The sequence below is a fragment of the Meles meles genome, chromosome 3, assembly GCF_922984935.1.
Source record: "Meles meles chromosome 3, mMelMel3.1 paternal haplotype, whole genome shotgun sequence".
Classification (NCBI taxonomy): Eukaryota; Metazoa; Chordata; class Mammalia; order Carnivora; family Mustelidae; genus Meles; species Meles meles.
Genome location: NC_060068.1, coordinates 29,417,434 through 29,436,969, shown reverse-complemented (window position 1 = coordinate 29,436,969; position 19,536 = coordinate 29,417,434). Strand labels below are relative to the sequence as shown.

Below are 19,536 nucleotides of genomic sequence, written 5' to 3'. Positions count from 1 at the left end.
GAAATAAACGTCTTAATCATGTTTATGTTTCTTTGTTTAAACTTAAGATGTGTGACCTTAAATTTAAATTGTAAACTTTGGAGAGAGGACTATGTCCCCAACCAATATAAGGCAGAATTAGAGAACATTGGTCCTACTCCTGCTGAGGTAGAGTTCTCCCTCAGATTACGTTGTGATATTAGGCACTTACAACAAGAATTCGAATATCTTTAATGTGTAAAAGGAGAAAATACATATGTCATTGACTCTTGGAGAAGACTAAATACAGTGCACCATTAAATATTTGCCTTGATGCTTCAAAAACAGATTCAATATTATTCTACCATCATTATTAATGGTGCACCAAGCTGTTTATATTAATCTCAAGCAATTGGATAAAGAAACATAAGCATAAATATGGAGGCTAGTTGCCCTGTATGATACTGATAGCATCGCCTTGTCTCTCAGGTGTCTTAGTTGGGCTATTCAATGTGGCTTGATCACAGTCATTCCTATTTATCAAAATGCATCAGTGATTATCCCAGCATCCCCAAGCACCTTCATCTTTCTCTATTCACTCAGCAAGCATCTCCGAATTCCTCAGTATCTTAGTCATTGTGTGGATCCCGGAAAGGGCTCTTCAAATGTAACATTTCATATGTCAGAAATTTTAAAGAGTTACAAATGTTAATATCCATAAATGAAATGTGGAAGAAGCTATTAGTAATTGTTTACATAATGACCATAGATATTTTGTATTTGATTTTTTTTCTTCTTCTTATTTTATTATGTTATGTTAGTTACCATACAGGACATCATTAGTTTTTGAAGTAGTGTTCCAAGATTCATTGTTACATGTAACACCCAGTGCTCCCTGCAATATGTGCCCTTGTCAATACCCACCACTAGACCAATCCATTCCCCAATCCCTCCCTTCCAAAACCCTCAGTTTGTTTCTCAGAGTCCACAGAATCTCATGGTTTGTCTCTACCTCCTATTTCCCTCCCTTCATTTTTCCCTCCCTTTTCCCAATGTCTTCCATGCTATTCCTTATGTTCCACAAGTAAGTAAAACCAGATGATAATTGATTTTCTCTTCTTGACTAATTTCACTCATAATCTCCTCCAGTCCCATCCGTTTTTTATTTATCAATCTTTCTTATTTATTTTGTATCTATTTTTAAATTGTAGTTTAAATCACATTGTATAACATTTGTCCCAGAGTAGGTAACTCTTACCTCCTTAATTTGATTTCACTTTTATTTTTCTTCAGAGTCTAACAGAGACTCAGACTATCAGCAGCAAGATAGAGGATTTAACAATGAATTTCAGTCAGTGACATCCCAGAGGTGTGCAGTTTTTCTCTACATATATTCATTTCCATGACAAATTAATTACTATCTCCATGAAGCAGGTGATATTTGGGTAAATAACTAAAGCTTTGGCTGATAAATAGCAATGACCATCTAAATCCAAGTTTTTCCTTCACACTCAAGTTTATTAAGAGATTAATTTCAATTTGGAGAAGTATTTATTAGACAGAAAAAAGATGAAATTCTCCACAGAGATATGAATCAGGGTTAAAATAATAAATATTTATATTTGTGTTTATATTTTATTTATATATTCATTTTATATTTACTTACATCATATATATTCGTGTAAAATTAGCATATACATATATATGTATATATACTAGTGTTTGGAACTATAGAAATTATAAAATTCAAATGCTTAAATATATGGACAGATGCTGAAAGTGGAAAACTGAGGTGTTCCACATAATAAGACAATAGTAATAACAGCCATTTCTTTCATAGATTCTGCAAATAGAGTATTGTAGGTGTTATCTCTTTAAATAAACAGTATATGTGCTTATTCTTCTGTAACTGGTAATGTCCTAAGGACTTTGATTATTTTATCTTACTTAATCCTAACCACACCTGATGTAAAAATTATTATTTTATACTGTTTTTACATACAGTGGACAATGGAATAGTGGATAGAGGAAAATCTAAATTTATAACTGTGGTTAGATGAGATTATGAGATCCCTGCCCTATGCCACTCAGGTCTCTAAATGGTCAGTCATGTGTAAGGATCCTGGCCTGTTCCTAGGAATGTATGGCTCACTCCTCCCAATATAGCCTCACTGAATAGCCCTATTCTATGGGGTGGGGGGGGGGCAGAATTAAAAATTCGGTATAGGATTTCCCCCTATTTGCGTTTGTTACTTTTAAAATCCCTTTTAACATAATATGCACATTCTAGAATTTTGTAATATTCCATTTGGTTTCTAAAAGTAGAGAGATAAATCAGATTTGTATAACAAAATTTCTAAAAATGAAGTTTTATTTACTTTTCATTCAAATATTCACTTTTTGTGTTTAAATTATTATCTCTGAAAATGCTCAATATATGTTGATAGATGCCAATGTCTATCATTAGGCTACCATATAACCTGAACTACAACAAATTTAGTATAAGTTGCCAAATATTTTTACCCACAATTCCTAATGCCTTATTTTCTATTAAATGCTAAGTTTTAAGTAATTAATCATCTCATTTCTGTACACCATAAAACTTTCTCTGATTAACACAATGAGGTTCGCATAAACAAACACATACTCACATACACAGCCAGTAAATATTTATTTATTCATTTCAGGTGGAAGACTCCCATGGATAACCATTAATCCCAAAACTCTTCTCAGTGGTGTAAGTGAAACTTATGAAAAACATGAAGTGGGTGGCCAATTACACGGGACAGTCTGATTTCATTCTGGTGGGAATCTTTAGTCAATCAAATCACCCAGCTCTCCTCTGTGTGGTCATTTTTGTAGTGTTCTTGATGGCTTTAACTGGAAGTAGTGTCCTAATTCTTCTGATACATTTTGATGCCCACCTCCACAGCCCCATATACTTTTTCATCAACCAGTTGTCTCTCATGGATGCAATGTATATTTCTGTCACTGTGCCTAAGATGCTCATCGACCAGGTCATGGGTATAAATAAGTTCTCAGCCTCTGCATGTGGAAGGCAAATGTTCCTCTATGTAACAATAGCAGGTTCAGAATTTTCCTTTCTAGCTGCCATGGCTTATGACCGCTATGTGGTCATTTGTTACCCACTTCGTTACCCTGTCCTCATGAGCCATAAAGTATGCTTTCTCCTTGCATCTGGCTGCTGGTTTCTGGGATCTGTGGATGGATTCATGCTCACAGCCATCACTATTACTTTCCCTTTCTGCAGATCCTGGGAGATCCATCATTTCTTCTGTGAAGTCCCTGCTGTAATGAAGCTCTCCTTCTCAGACACTTCTCTCTATGAGACAGTCATGTATCTGTGCTGTGTCCTCATGCTCCTCATTCCTGTGACAGTCATTTCAAGTTCCTATTTTTTCATCCTCCTTACCATTCACAGGATGAACTCAGCAGAGGGCTGGAAGAAGGCCTTTGCCACTTGTTCTTCCCATATGACTGTGGTCATCTTCTTCTATGGGGCTGCTGTCTACACCTATATACTCCCTAACTCCTATCACACTCCTGAGAAGGACATGGTTGTATTTGTTTTTTATACCATCATCACTCCTGTGTTAAACCCTTTAATCTATAGTCTCAGAAATAAGGATGTCATAAGGCGCTCTGAAGAAAATGTTGAATGTGGGACCTGCCTTTGAAGAAAATATAAAACAGGACATTTTTATACTAACTCTTTTATTCTTTCTCTCCAAATATTATAACTTCAGAATATTATGCCAACGTTATCCCATAGATTTTTGTATCCTAATGTTTTGTATCATTTGCACAACTCATTTGGGAATGGCTTTGGTGTATTACAAAGCTCTTTGATTACGTTCTATTTTTCCATTCAAAATGAATTTAACTATCATATTATACTGGCATTAATTTACTGACATTGATAATTAAAAACTTATTTTGTAGGAGACTATTAATACATTTAGAAAATACATTATGAGAATATAGGACAATAAACATTATGAGGTGTATTAAATTGTCTTTATTTTTTATATTAAGCATTTACATATTTAGCATTTTATTTATTTATTTATTTATTTATTTATTTATTTATTTTTGAGAAGGGAAGCAGACTCGCCACTGAACAGAGAGCCCAATGTGGGGCTCGATCACAGGACCCTGAGATCATGCCCTGAACTGAAGGCAGGGGCTTTAAACCACTGAGCCACCCAGACACCCCTATTTTATTTTTTTTAATTTACTTTATTTTTTTCAGCTTTCCAAGATCCATTGTTTATGCACCACACTTCATGCTCCATGCCCTTCCAATATCCACTACCAGGTTCACCTTTCCTCCTACCCCTCTCCCTTCCAAAATCCTCAGTTTGTTTCACAGAGTCCACAGTCTATCATGGTTTGTCTCCCCTTCTGATTGTCCCAATTCACTTTTCCTTCCTTTCTCCTAATGTCCTCCATGTTATTCCTTATGCTCTAGAAGTAAGTGAAACCATATGATAATTGACTTTATCTGCTTGACTTATTTCACTCAGCATAATCTCCTCCAGTCTTGTCCATGTTAATACAAAAGTTGGGTATTAATCCCTTCTGATGGAGGCATAATAGTCCATTGTATATATGGACCATATCTTCTTTTCCATTTGCCTATTGAAGGGCATCTCAGCTCTATCCACAGTTTGGTGATTGTGGACATTGTTGCTTTGAACACTAGGGTACAGAAGCCCCTCCTTTACACTACATCAGTATCTTTGGGATAAATACCCAGTAGTGTAAAGGCTGGGTCATATGGTAGCTCCACTTTTAATTTCCTAAGGAATTACCACACTGTTTTCCAAAGTGGCTGCACCAACTTGCATTCCCATCAACAGTGTAAGAGGGTTCCCCTTTCTCCACATATTCTCCAATGCATTTTGCTTCCTGTCCTGTGGATTTTGGCCATTCTACCTGGTGAAAAGTGGTATTTCAATGTGATTTTGATTTGAATTTCCCTGATGGCTAGTGATGATGAACATTTTTTTCATGTGTCTGTTAGCCATTGGTACATCTTCTATGGAGAATTATCTGTTCCTATCTTCTGCCCATTTTTTAACATAATTATCAGTTTTGTGTGTGTTGAGTTTGAGGAGTACTTTATAGATCTTGGATATCAGCCCTTTGTCTGTAGTGTTGTTTGCAAATATCTTCTCCCATTCCGTGGGTTGCCTCTTTGTTTTGTTGACTGTTTCCATAGCCGTGCAGAAGCTTTTGATCTTGCTGACGTCCCAAAAGTTCATTTTCACTTTTGTGTCCTTTGTTTTTGGAGACGTATCTTGAAAAATGTTGCTGTGGCCAATGTCAAAGAGGTTACTATCTATGTTTTCCTCTAGGATTTTGATAGATTCCTGCATAACGTTGAGGTCTTTCATCACTTTTGAGTTTATCTTTGTGTACAGTGTAAGAGAATGGTTGAGTTTCATTCTTCTATACCTAGCTGTCTTATTTTCCCAGCACCATTTATTGAAGCAACTTTCTTTTTTCTACTGGATATTTTTCCTGCTTTGTCAAAGATTATTTGACCATAGTGTTGTGGGTCCATATCTGGACTCTCCACTGTGTTCCATTGTTCTATGTGTCTGGTTTTGTGCCAGTACTCTGCTGTCATCAGTACTCAACTGTGATCACAGTTGTGTAGTAAAGCTTGAAATCAGGCAATGTGATGCTCCCAATTTCTTTTTTTCAACATTTCCTTAGCAATTCGGGGTCTCTGCTGATTCCATACAGATTTTGGGATTGTTTGCTCCAAAAGAGCTCCTTTTTAATTGAAATATTTTAAGTAATATTTTTCAATTAAACTGCTGGAATAGTTTGAAAAAATGGTACTGGAATTTTGATCAGAAAGGCATTGAAAGTATAGGTTGTTCTGGCAGTATAGACCTTTTAACAATGTTTATTCTTCTGATCCAAGAGCATTGAATGTTTTTCCATCATTTTGTCATCTTTTTGTTTCTTCTTCAATTTCTTTCATGAGTACTCTGTAGTTCCTTGGGTACAGATCATTCCTTGGGTACTGGTTTATTCCCAGGAATCTTATGGTTCTTGGTGCTATAGTAAATGGAATAAATTCTCTAATTTCCATTTCTATATTTTCATTGTTAGTGTATAAGAAAGGAACTGATTTCTGTGCATTGATTTTGTATCCTGCCAAATTACTCAATTGCTATATGAGCTCTAGTAAATTGGGGGTGGAGTCTTTTGGGTTTTCCATGTAAAATATTATGTCATCTGCAAAGAGAAAGAATTTGACTTCTTCATTGCCAATTGGAATACCTTTTATTTCTTTTTGTTGTCTGATTGCTGTTGCTAGGATTTCTACTACTATGTTGAACAAGAGTGGTGAGAGTGGGCATCCTTGTTGTGTTCCTGATCTCAAAGGGAAGGTGGCCAGCATTTAACCATTGAGAATGATATTAACTGTAGGTTTTTCATAGATAGATATTTTTAATATTTTATTTATTTATTTGACAGATCACAAGTAGACAGAGAGGCAGGCAGAGAGAGAGAGGAGGAAGCAGTCTCACTGCTGAGCAGAGAGTCTGATGTGGGGCTCAATCCCAGGACCCTGACATCATGACCTGAGCTGAGGCAGGGGCCATAGATAGATTTTTGAGGAGTGTTCCTTCTATTCCTATACTTTGAAGAGTTTTAATCAGGAAAGGATGTTCTATTTTGCCAAATGATTTTTCTGCATCAATTGAGAGGACCATGTGTTCTAATGTACTTTATTGTAAGCATACAGTATATTAGGGATGCCTGGGTGGCTCAGTCAGTTAAGGATCTGACTTCAGCTCAGATCATGATCTCAGGGTCCTGGAATCAAGATCTGTGTCAGGTTTCATGCTCAGGAGCCTTTTGTCCCCCTGTTGTTCTCTACCCCTCCCCCGCTGTTGTGCACTCTCTGTCTGTCTGTCTCTCTCTCAAATAAATGAGTAAGATCTTAAAAAAATAATGCACTGGGGGTGTTGACACAAACAATAAATCTTGGAAAACTGAAAAATAAAATAAAATTTTAAAAAAGAAAAAATATTTAGATTATTAAAAATTCTGTATATTAATTATTTAACAAACAAAATAGTTATTAATTGTTATTGATAAGGCTTCCAATCAACAATAGGCTATTAGCACTTAATTTTGGTGGGATTGAAAAATTACATATGGACTTTTTATTGTACAAGCGGGTTGGCACCTTTAAATTCCATATTCTTTAAGTGTCAACCATAATGTCCTAAAATTCTTGATTGTAACAGTTTTGTTTTCCTCACTCTTTAGCTCTTTTTTTTTATGTTATGTTAGTCACCATACAGTACATCATTAGTTTTTGATGTAGTGTTCCATGATTCATTGTTTGCACATAACAGTCAGTGCTCCATTCAATACATCCCGTCCTTAATGCCTATCAATGAGCTAACACATCCACCCATTCCTTTCTCCTCTGAACCCTTCAGTTTGTTTCCCAGAGTCCATAGTTTCTCGAGGTATGTCTTTTCCTCTGATTCTCTCACATCATTTTTTTCCTTCCTTCTCCTAATGTGCTCCATGCTATCTTTACATTCCACATATAAGTGAAACCGTATCATAATTGTCTTTCTCAGCTTGACTAATTGCACCCAGCATAATATCTTCCAGTTCCAGCCATGTCAATGCAAATGGTTGGTATTCATCTTTTCTGATGGCTGCATTATATTCCATTGTTATATGTGGACCACATCTTCTTTATCCATTCTTCTTTGGAAGGGTATCTCAGCTCCAACAGTTTGGTTATTGTGGACATTGCTGCTATGAACACCGGGGTGCATGTGCCTCTTCTTTTTGCTACGTCTGTATCGTTGGGGTAAATACCCAATAGAGCAATTGCTGGCTCATAGGGTAGTTCTACTTTTAAATTTTTGAGGAACCTTCATACTTTTTTCCAAAGTGGCTATACTAACTTACATTCTTCAGTTCTTAAATATACAACAGTACATCTCACTTCTCATACTTTATAAATATTTCTGGGACACATATGTAATAGGAAAAGTAAAAATATAAAACATTTTAGCAGCATCTAATAAAACTGAGAAGTGTATGGCCTATAATTAATTCTACTTATAACTACATACCAAAAAAATATAGCTTATTGTATTTAAATGTATACAGAGATTAACAGTGCTATATATTTTACAAATTTTGGGGTAGCAAAAAGTAAAAGACATCACTTTTTAATATAAAGAAAAGTGAATTGAGGGAAATCAGAGGGGGAAATGAACCATGAGAGACTGTGAACTCTGAGAAACAAACTGAGGGTTTTGGAAGGGAGGGTAGTGGAGGAGATGTGTGAGCTTGGTGGTGGGTATTAAGGAGGGCAAGTATTGTACAGAACACTGGGTGTCATGCATAAACAATGAGTCTTGGAGTACTGAAAAAATAAAATTGAATTAAAAATACTTGAAGTAATGACCATATGGAAAGATGTTAAATAAACATAATCAGTAAAATATAATCCTAAATATGTAATCTAGAAGAAAATGGTTATATTGGCAAATATCTGTAAGGTGTAGCCAATATTCGTGGATGATTACATTAGGATTAATGCAGAAAATAGGTAGACAGGCTTAAGAATTTTTTACCAAGTTTTGGAGAATGACCAAAAGTCACCAAAAAGAAAAAAAAAAAAAAGGAAGCTTTTTCCAGCCTCGCTCCCAAGGGACAAGGGGAGTAGATATGGTTATCATGTTCCATAGCACCTAAAATTGCTGAGGATGACCAGAGGTGAGGGTAATGCCTCAGAGGGGAGAATCTTGGCCGGTCTGACAGACAATGCTGAGGGCATAAATACAAAGATCTATGTCTTCTAACCTTTAATCATTTGCTTGGGGGCTCTCATTGGCAAACCATCCAGAAGGCTGAGGGACAATTAACCCTTTCTGGTCACAGAAAAAAACATGCATGAGGGGGAGGATAGAGACTCTCAGCACAATGAAGATGTTTGTCCTCTTTCTTCACAGACTGTGGTTGCTAAATTAGTCTAGAACTATATAGTTTTAAATTAATACTTTGTAACAAAATTTAAAAATCATTGATTATTTTTCCTATGAAGTAATCATTTATGTAGACATATTTGTAGCAGACAGTATTAGTTATCAAATTATTGTTATCAAGATTCAACAATGACATCATTAAGCTTATTAATAGGTAATTTATTTTGGAATTGGGGACATGTCCATCCTATAGAATACAACCCAGTCTCCAAGCACTGAAATCATAAGATCTTAAATTAGCTCACTGAATTAAAAAACAAACAAACAAACAAACAAAAAAAACAAAAAAAAAACATGCCTGATTTTTTTCACTAAAATAGAAGTTTAAATTACACAACTCAAAGATTTTTAACCATATCATTGGCGGTTTTCATTTTCCAAACTCAATGCCAGTCAGGTACATTGAATTGTATGTTTACAAATAATGACCTAAGAGGGGAAAAACAATCAAAACTATGTTAAATGTTAATTTTAATGTATCTTATTATGTTTAAGAAGTTTAATTCTTTAGCTATCCCTAGAAAATTGTTTTGTTCTTTATGTTTCTTCAAATGTTATTTTTTTAAAGATTTTATTTATTTATTTGACAGAGAGAGAGATCACAAGTAGGCAGAGAGGCAGGCAGAGAGAGAGGAGGAAGCAGGCTCCCTGCAGAGCAGAGAGCCTGATGTGGGGCTCGATCCCAGGACCCTGATATCATGATCTGAGCCAAAAGCAGCGGCTTAATCCACTGAGCCACCCAGGCGTCCCACTTCAAATGTTATTTTTGAACACATTCAAGAAAGCAGAAATTTAATAATGGAAGATTTTCTATCCAATGAACAATAATATTAATTCTGAATTTGGATGACGATTTCCAATAATGGTCTTTAATGTGCTCTAAAGGATGTAGAAACCTGAAACCTTGTTACCATGGGATAGAAGTGATTCCTCTGGCTGGAGGTATCACTATCAAAAACACATGAATAAATTAAAAATTGAAAATGTTAAACTATTTTAGAGCAGCTACTTATTTGATAGTTGTAAGCAAGTGCATCTGAGTGCCTGTAGCTCTTCCATTTCAGTTTCTAACTCTAGATGCAGGAAATTTGAAACACAAATTCCAAGTATTAGGTGTTGTATATAATTTGATAAATAACTTTACCAACTACATAAAACTTGTAAACTTTTATTAGTAAAGACTATGGAAATTGTATTTTAGACACATTACCTAAAAAGAAAACTAATGGTTCTAAAAACTTTTAAAGTGATTGTTGTTGTTGTTCTTGTTCAAGATAGAGTTTTTTTTTTTTGTGGGGAAAATTGGCCATCCACATGCAGAAGAATTAAACTGGACCATTTCCTTGTACTACACACAAAAAAAGGGTCAAACTGGATGATAGACCTAAATATGAGACAGGAATCCATCAAAATCCTTGAGGAGAACATAGGCAGCAACCTCTTCGACTTCAGCCACAGCCACTTCTTACTAGACATGTCTCCAAATGCAAGGGAAACAAAGGCAAAAATGAACTACTGAGCCTTCATCAAGATAAAAATCCTTTTGCACAGCAAAGGAAACAGTCAACAAAACCAAAAGACAACTGACATAATGGGAGCAGATATTCTCAAATTAAGGGTTAGTATCTCAAATATATGAAGAATTTATGAAACACAGTGAGTTTCATGGAACAAATAATCCAATCAAGAAATGAGCAGAAGACATAAACAGACATTTCTACAAAGAAGACATCCAAAAAGCAACAGAGAAATGAAAAATTGCTCAATATCACTTGGCATCAAGGAAATACAAATCAAGACAACAGTGGGATGTGACCTCATCTCGGTCAGAATGGTAAAATTAAGCCAGGAAATGACAAATGTCCAGGATGTGGAGAAAGGGGAATCCGCTTACACTGTTGGTGGGAATGCAAGATGGTGCGGCCTCTTTGGGACACAGCATGGAGGTCCCCAAAAAGTTGAAAATAGAGCTACCCTATCGCCCAGCAATTGCCCTACTGAGTATTTACCCCAAATATGCAGTGATCCAAAGGGACATCTTCTTCCCGATGTTTATAACAGCAATGTCCACAATAGCCAAACTGTGGAAAGAGCTGAGATGTCCATAACCAGATGAATGGATAAAGAAGATGTGATTACACAAGCACACACAAAAAACCACAATGGAATATTACACAGCCATAAAAATGAAATCTTGACATTTACAATAACATGGATGGAACTAGAGGATATTATGCTAGGTGAAATAAGTCAATCAGAGAAAGATAATTATCATATGATCTCACTGATGTATGGAATTTAAGAAAGAAGGCAGAGGTTCATAGAAGAAGAGAGGAAATAAATGGATCAAGACAAAATCAGAGAGGGAGACAAAGTATAAGGGACTCTTAATCTCAGGAAACAAACTGAGGGTTGTTCGATGAGAGGGCAGTGGTCGAATGCGGAGACTGAATGATGGACATTGGGGAGGATACGTGTTGTGGTAAGTGCTGTGTGTTGTGTAAGACTGATGAATCACAGACTTGTACCCCTGAAACAAACGATACGTTATATGATAATAATAAAAATAAAAATAATTTTTGAAATAAAAAATCTTTGCAATAATATAGCTCCATACCACATTTTGTTTTATTTTGTCTAATTTTATTCTTCATGTCTGGGTGTTGTAAATGGAACCATGAAATGTATCATTATAGTCATAAAATTGAGGGGTGATACATACATTTCTTAATTACTTTAGAGTGCCCATAATGTATTCAGTTTTATTGCAACAAAAAATATTGAGAATTGGTTTTCTGATATTGTTTTCCAAAACACTGCAAGATCTTTGTTTTACAATCATGAACTAATCAAGTGTGTTAAGAGGAAAATTAATCCGTACTTTTGAAACTAACTGATTTTTCACAAGTTGGACACAGCCCCGTTATAAAATATAGATATGTAACCATGTCTGTGGTTCTATGGACCACGTTCGAAAGGCCCCACATATTCCAAATATACCTTTCCTCCATCCAGTCCATCCTGGTGTCAAGGCATGGTCCATTCAATTTAGATCAACACCATCTACTTCACCATCGTCGCTCACTTCGTCTCTCTACTTGCAGTGCTGCACTTTCCCAAGTGACCACTAATTTAACATTTCTAATGTGAAGATCTAGTCATTTTGCTACTATTTGTAAAACTCTGGGTCACAGAAGGGCAAGAAAGAAGTCTATAAAATAAAGTAGGAAAGAATGGACGATTGAAACATTTATCCCTTATACTTTGTCAACCTTCAGACCTTTGCACATGTTGTGCCTTTTCTGTGGCACATTGTCCCTGAGAAAGTGCCCTCTGCCACAGTCTACTGTACTCATCTGAGGGAACATCTAGTCAACATTTGTACTCAGTTCCAGAGGCTGATCTGAGTCCCCTTTTTTGACCAAATTCATGTACCACAGATAAAACATATGTGTCCTTATGAGCCATACACTTTCCGCATTAGCATCATATATATGATATTAGGCTTACCATACATTGTATAGTACCTCTTTCCATATAAAACTATACAGGTTCAAATTCCTTGAAAACAACAACCGTATAGTGCTCATATTTTAAACTCATTTAGCTGTTATTCTGGATTATAAGAGTTTAAGTATTTATTGAATAAATGACTAAGTTTGAATATTTGATATCATGCTTCTATCTCTTTTTTGTTTGTTTGTTTGTTTAATAAATTACGTACTTCAAAACTCGGTTCAGACATCACCTCAAGCAGGGAACCTCCCCTAAATCTTCCTTTCATTCTGAGTTCATATTTGTCCCACAGTTTCTTATGCAAGCATAGATACTAAACCTACAGTTTAACCACTAGGTGCTTTCAGTTTGGGACCATATCCACATAGTGCATATCATTGTGGTCTAGCAAATTAAGGGATGATACAGATGATACAAGGTAGGCAGATGACAGGATTGTCACAGTACTAATTAGTCACATTGAAATGAGCACATTTTATAAGATTGTCACTTACACTGTCAGCAAACAGAATACAAAGTTTAAAAATGTAGGACAACTGATATTTTAACTGTTCGTGTGGAATAATTTTACACTTACAGAAAAGTAGTATGAATAAGAATAATATAACCCATGGCCACATACCTTTTACCCAGACTCAACAGTTAGCTTTTTTTTAACCTCTTTCTCTTCATCACCCCTCTCTCACTTCCTCATTTCAATCAATTACATAGAATCACAAGACCGTTCTTTCTCTAAATATTTTAATTATGTATTTCCTAAGAATATGGGTGTTCTACAGAGTCAGAGTGAATTTATCAACTTCATTAATTATAACATCAGTATATATAATTGCATGATATATTTTGAAAGAATAAAAATTAGAAAATTAAAGAGTTTTTAAAAAAAAATTAAAAAGGGGTTTCTTTTATTAATACATGGAGGAAATATATAAAAGTTTCCTACTATATAGTTTCTTTTTTAAAAAGCATTTTACTTATTTGAGAGAGAGGTAATGAGTGGGTGGGAGGGCCAGAAGGAGAAGGAGAAGCAGACTCCTCACTGAGCACAGAGCCCAGTGCAGAGTTTGATCCCAGAACTCTGGGATCATGACCTGAGCAAAAGGCAGATGCTTAACCTACTGAACCATCGAGGTGCCCCTACTTTATAGTTTCTTGAAAGACAGGTCCCACATTCAACATTTTCTTCAGAGCTCCCATAACATCCTTATTTCTTAGACTATATAGATCAAGGGGTTGAGCACATGAGTGAGTATGGTGTAAAAAGACAGATACTATCATGTCCTTATCTGGTGTATGGTAGGTGTTGGGGAGCATGTAAATATAGATGGCAGCTCCATAGAAAAGGGTGACCACAGTCATGTGGGAAGAACAAGTGGGAAAGGTCTCCTTCTGTCCTTCTGCTGAGTTCATCCTATGGATGGTGATGAGGATAAAGTAGTAAGAGCCTGAAATGACTATCACAGGAATGAGAAGCATAAGGACAGAGCACAGGTACATGAAAATCTCATAGATGGAAGTGTCCGAACAAGAGAGTTTCAATACAGCAGGGACTTCACAGAAAAAAATGATGTATCTCCCAAGATCTGCAGAGGGGAAAGGTCATGGTGATGGGAGTAAACAAGAAGCCATCCACTGAGCCCAGGAACCAGAAGCCAGATGCTAGAAGGTGTAACACTTGATGGTTCATGAGGATAGGGTAACGAAGAGGATGACAGATGGCCACATAATGGTCACAGGCCATGGAGGCTAGAAGAAAAAATTCTGAACCTGCTAGTATTACAAAGAGAAACATTTGTATCCCACATTCTATGTCTGAGATCTTGTTCATACCCATGACTTGGTCCATGAGCATCTTGGGCACAGTAACAGAAATATATATCATGTCCATGAGAGATAGCTGGCTAATGAAAAAATACATGGAGGTGTGGAGGTAGGCATCAGAATGTATCAATAGAATCAAGATGGTGTTTCCAGAAAAGGCCATTAGGAAAAGCACGAAAATGACCAAACAAAGGAGAGCTGGGTGTTTGGATTCACTGAAGATTCCCACCAGGATGAAATCTGATCTCCCAGTGTGGTTAGTTAGCCAGTTGGTGTTCTCCATGTGATTTCACATGGGCAACCTAGGGAAGCTTTGGGATTAATGATCCAGTCACGAAACACCACCCACTGAAATGAATGTGTTGAGAGAGAGAGAACGAGATCCCAATTATGTTATCAGACAAAAATTCCATGGTTTTATAGATTTAGAGATTCCAAATTACGTGTATTATATAAATTTACCATTTGGGAGGTTACATTGTTCTTTGTATCGTGAGTTTTCCTTTTGCTAGAGTATCCTTAATAAGCATGTAAATTTTTTTAGGTTAGCTGTTGCCCTAACCAAACACACAAGATGAATCAAAATGTAAAATTTATATATGTATACACACACACACACACACACACACACACACACACACACACACACATATATATGTATATATGTGTGCATATATGTATATATGTATTTAAATATGTGTGTGTATATATGTGTATGTGTATGTATACGTGTGTGTATATATATATGTGTGTGTGTGTGTGTGTGTGTGTGATACACACACAATCTCCCCTTCTAGAATTTTTATTGTAGATAATCAAAATATCATTAATCCCTCTGGTCTAAGAATCCAAGTGAGAATTTTTTTTTTAAATTTCATTTATTTGACAGAGAGAGAGCACAAGCAGGGAGAGTGGTAGGTAGGGGGAGAGGGAGAAGCAGACTCCCTGCTGAGCAGGGAGCCCAATACAGAACTCAATTCCAGGACCCCAGATAATGACCCAAGCCAAAAGCAGATGCCCAGCTGACCAAGTCACCCAGGTGTCCCTTCAGCTGAGATCTTGAAAACTCTTTAAGGTGCATTCTATATAAGAGAAATAATAATTTCATTAATAATTTCATGTAAGAAAAAATAATTTCACAGTGCACAGAATTATCAAATCATTACCTTGTACAACTGAAACTAGTAGAATTTTATGTCAGTCATACCCCAAAAAGAGCAAGCTAATGAACCATTGAACATTATATCAAAAACTAATGATTCACTAATTGAATTTAAATTTAAAAAACAAAAAAGAAAAAAATAAAGAAAAATAAAACGTAACATCAACAAAATTTGGGGAAAATCTGTATGAAATTCTTGAACCCCACAGTGAGGCACTGTGATTGTATGGAGTAATCCACAAACCCCCCCAAACAGATCATGATCGTAACCAATGACCAAACCCTTAGATAGCCTAGGGCCACCATTTTGGAGCTCCAACTCTGAAGCCAGACTGGCTGTGGGTCCAGCTTATCCTCTATGCACTCTTCCTCCATTCATTCTACATACATAAAAAAGAAGAAAAGAACAATGTTATGTCTTGCTTCTGCTTAGGATTAAATGAGGAAAGTGCTTGGACCATTACTGGTTACAGATAACTGATGATTAAATAGTTAATAGGTTCAGTAATAATTATGGAGAATCTATGTAACAGATGGCTGTTACTATTATCATTTGAAAATATGAAAACCATTATGTCAGTTCACAAGTTTAATATCGCTTTATACATTTAAAAATTTTATTTGACCATTTCTGTAGTCCTAGATAACTTATGAGTGTATATGTTTTTATATGTATTATATATATGGATATATATACTTATTATATACATGTATAATTATTTGATAAAATAAACTTTAAGTTATATATATATATATATGTATCTATCTATCTATACATATATATAATTTTAACCCTGATTAAGCAGAACTTTATGAGAAGTCTATCTAACATGTATCCCATACGTGTTTTTCCAAGTTGAAATTCATCTTAAAAATTTCTTTTTTTTTAATTTTTTTCAGCGTAACAGTATTCATTGTTATTGCACCACACCCAGTGCACCACGCAATATGTGTCCTACCTATTACCCACCACCTGGTTCCCCCAACCTCCCACACCCCGCCCCTTCAAAACCTTCAGGTTGTTTTTCAGAGTCCATAGTCTCTCATGGTTCATCTCCCCTTCCAGTTTCCCTCAACTCCCTTCTCCTCTCGTACACCCCATGTCCTCCATGTTCTTTGTTATGCTCCACAAATAAGTGAAACCATATGATAATTGACTCTCTCTGCTTGACTTATTTCACTCAGCAGAGTCTCTTCCAGTGCTGTCCATGTTGCTACAAAAGTTGGGTATTCATCCTTTCTGATGGAGGCCTAATACTCCATCGTGAATATGGACCACATCTTCCTTATCCACTCGTCCATTGAAGGGCATCTTGGTTCTTTCCACAGTTTGGCGACCATGGCCATTGCTGCTATAAACACTGGGGTAGAGATGGCCCTTCTTTTCACTACATCTGTATCTTTGGGGTAAATACCCAGTAGTGCAATTGCAGGGTCATAGGGAAGCTCTATTCTTAACTTCTTGAGGAATCTCCACACTGTTCTCCAAAGTGGCTGCACCAACTTGCATTCCCACCAACAGTGGAAGAGGGTTCCCCTTTCTCCACAACCTCTCCAACACATGTAGTTTCCTGTCTTGCTCATTTTGGCCATTCTAACTGGTGTAAGGTGGTATCTCAATGTGGTTTTAATTTGAATCTCCCTCATGGGTTGTGATGATGAACATTTTTTCATATATCTGATAGCTATTTGTATGTCTCCATTGGAGAAGTGTCTGTTCATACCTTCTGCCCATTTTTTGATATGATTATCTGTTTTGTATGTGTTGAGTTTGAGGAGTTCTTTATAGATCCTGGATATCAACCTTTTGTCTGTATTGTCATTTGCAAATATCTTCTCCCATTCCGTGGGTTGCCTCTTTGTTTTGTTGACTGTTTCCTTTGCTGTGCAGAAGCTTTTGATCTTGATGAAGTCCCAAAAGTTCATTTTTGCTTTTGTTTCCTTGGCCTTTGGAGACATATCTTGAAAGAAATCGCTGTGGCTGATATCGAAGAGGTTATTGCCTATGTTCTCCTCTAGGATTCTGATGGATTCCTGTCTCATGTTGAGGTCTTTTATCCATTTCTAGTTTATGTTTGTGTACGGTGCAACAGAATGGTCGAGTTTCATTCTTCTACATATCTCTGTCCAGTTTTCCCAGCACCATTTATTGAAGAGACTGTCTTTTTTCCACTGCATATGTTTTCCTGTTTTGTCGAAGATTATTTGACCACAGAGTTGAGGGTCCATATCTGGGCTCTCTACTCTAATCCAATGGTCTATCTGTCTGTTTTTTTGCCCATACCATGCTGCCTTGGTGATCACAGCTTTGTAGAAAAGCCTGAAACCAGGTAACGTGATGCCACCAGTTTTGTTTTTGTTTTTCAACATTTCCTTAGCTTTTGGGGTCTCTTCTGATTCCATACAAATTTTAGGATTATTTGCTCCAGCTCCTTGAAAAATACCGGTGGAATTTTGATCAGAATGGCATTAAAAGTTTAGACTGCTCTAGGCAGTATAGACATTTTAACAATGTTTATTCTTCCGATCCAAGAGCATGGAACGGTCTTCCATCTTTTTGTGTCTTCTTCAATTTCTTTCATGAGTGTTCTGTAGTTCCTCGAGTACAGATCCTTTACCTCTTTGGTTAGCTTTATTCCCAGGTCTCTTATGGTTCTTGTCGCTATAGTAAATGGAAACAACTCTCTAATTCCCCTTTCTGTCTTTTCATTGTTAGTGTATAAGAAAGCCCCTGATTTCTGTACATTGACGTTGTATCCTGCCACATTCCTGAATTGTTGTATTATTTCTAGTAGTTTTGGTGTGGAGTCTTTTGGGTTTTCCATATACAGATTCATGTCATCTGCAAAGAGAGAGAGTTTGACTTCTTCCTTGCCAATTTGGATACCTTTTATTTCTCTTTGTTGTCTGATTGCCGTTGCTAGGACTTCTAATACTGTGTGTGAACAAGAGTGCTGAGAGTGGGCATCCTTGTCGTGTTCCTGATCTCAACGGGAAAGCTGCAAGCTTTTTCTCATTGAGGATGATATTTGCTGTGGGTCTTTCATAGATAGATATTATGATATTATGCAGTTCAGGAATGTTCCCTCTATCCCTATAGTTTGAAGCGTTTTCATCAGGAACGGATGCTGGATTTTGTCAAATGCTTTTTCTGCATCCATTGAGAGGACCATGTGGTTCTTCTCTCTTCTCTTAGTGATTTGTTCTATCACATTGATTGATTTGCGAATGTCGAACCATCCTTGTAACCGAGGGATGAATCCTGCCTCATCATGGTGGATAATCTTTTTAATGTGTTGTTGGATCCTGTTTGCTAGGGTCTTGTTGAGAATTGTAGCATCCATATTCATCACTGATATTGGTCTGAAATTCTCCTTTTTGGTAGGGTCTATGCCTGGTTTGGGGATCAGGGTAATGCTGGCTTCATAAAAAGAGTCTGGAAGTTTTCCTTCTGCTTCAATTTTTTGAAGCATGGTCAGGAGAATAGTTGTTATCTCTCCTTTGAAAGTTTGGTAGAATTCCCCAGGGAATCCGTCAGGTCCTGGGCTCTTGCTTTTTGGGAGGTTTTTGATCCTTGTTTCAATCTCGTTACTAGATATCAGTCTATTCAGGTGGTCAATTTCTTCCTGGTTCAATTTTGGGAGTTTATAGTTTTCCAGGAATGCATCCATTTCATCTGGGTTGCTTAGCTTATTGGCGTATAACTGTTGGTAATAATTTCTGATGATTGTGTCTACTTCCTTGGAATTAGTTGTGATCTCTCCCTTTTCATTCCTAATTTTATTAATTTGGGCTTTCTCTCTTTTCTTTTGGATTAGTGTGGCCAATGGTTTATCGATCTTATTGATTCTTTCAAAAATCAGCTTCTAGTTTCATTGATACGTTCTACTGTATCTCTGGTTTCTACCTCATTGATCTCTGCTTTAGCCTTAATTACTTCCCTTCTTATGTGTGGATTTGGTTTGATTTGTTGTTGATTCTCCAGTTCTTTAAGGTGTGGAGACAGCTGGT

General features: G+C 36.4%; 1 protein-coding gene and 1 pseudogene across 1 annotated transcript; one reads left to right on the top strand and one right to left on the bottom strand.

Moving 5' to 3' along the window:
* Positions 1 to 2,828: 2,828 nt before the first annotated feature.
* On the top strand, positions 2,829 to 3,656 carry LOC123939041 (olfactory receptor 2T5-like). The gene has a single exon (XM_046000906.1). It carries the CDS (start codon positions 2,829 to 2,831, stop codon positions 3,654 to 3,656), a length of 828 nt encoding a protein of 275 aa, XP_045856862.1.
* A 10,023-nt stretch (positions 3,657 to 13,679) lies between these two features.
* LOC123939040 lies at positions 13,680 to 14,646 on the bottom strand (annotated as a pseudogene).
* Between the last annotated feature and the right edge of the window lie 4,890 nt (positions 14,647 to 19,536).

Bases quoted from the DNA above. Each gene is read 5' to 3' on its own strand.
- LOC123939041 (XM_046000906.1), top strand. From the start codon at position 2,829: ATGGCTTTAACTGGAAGTAGTGTCCTAATTCTTCTGATACATTTTGAT.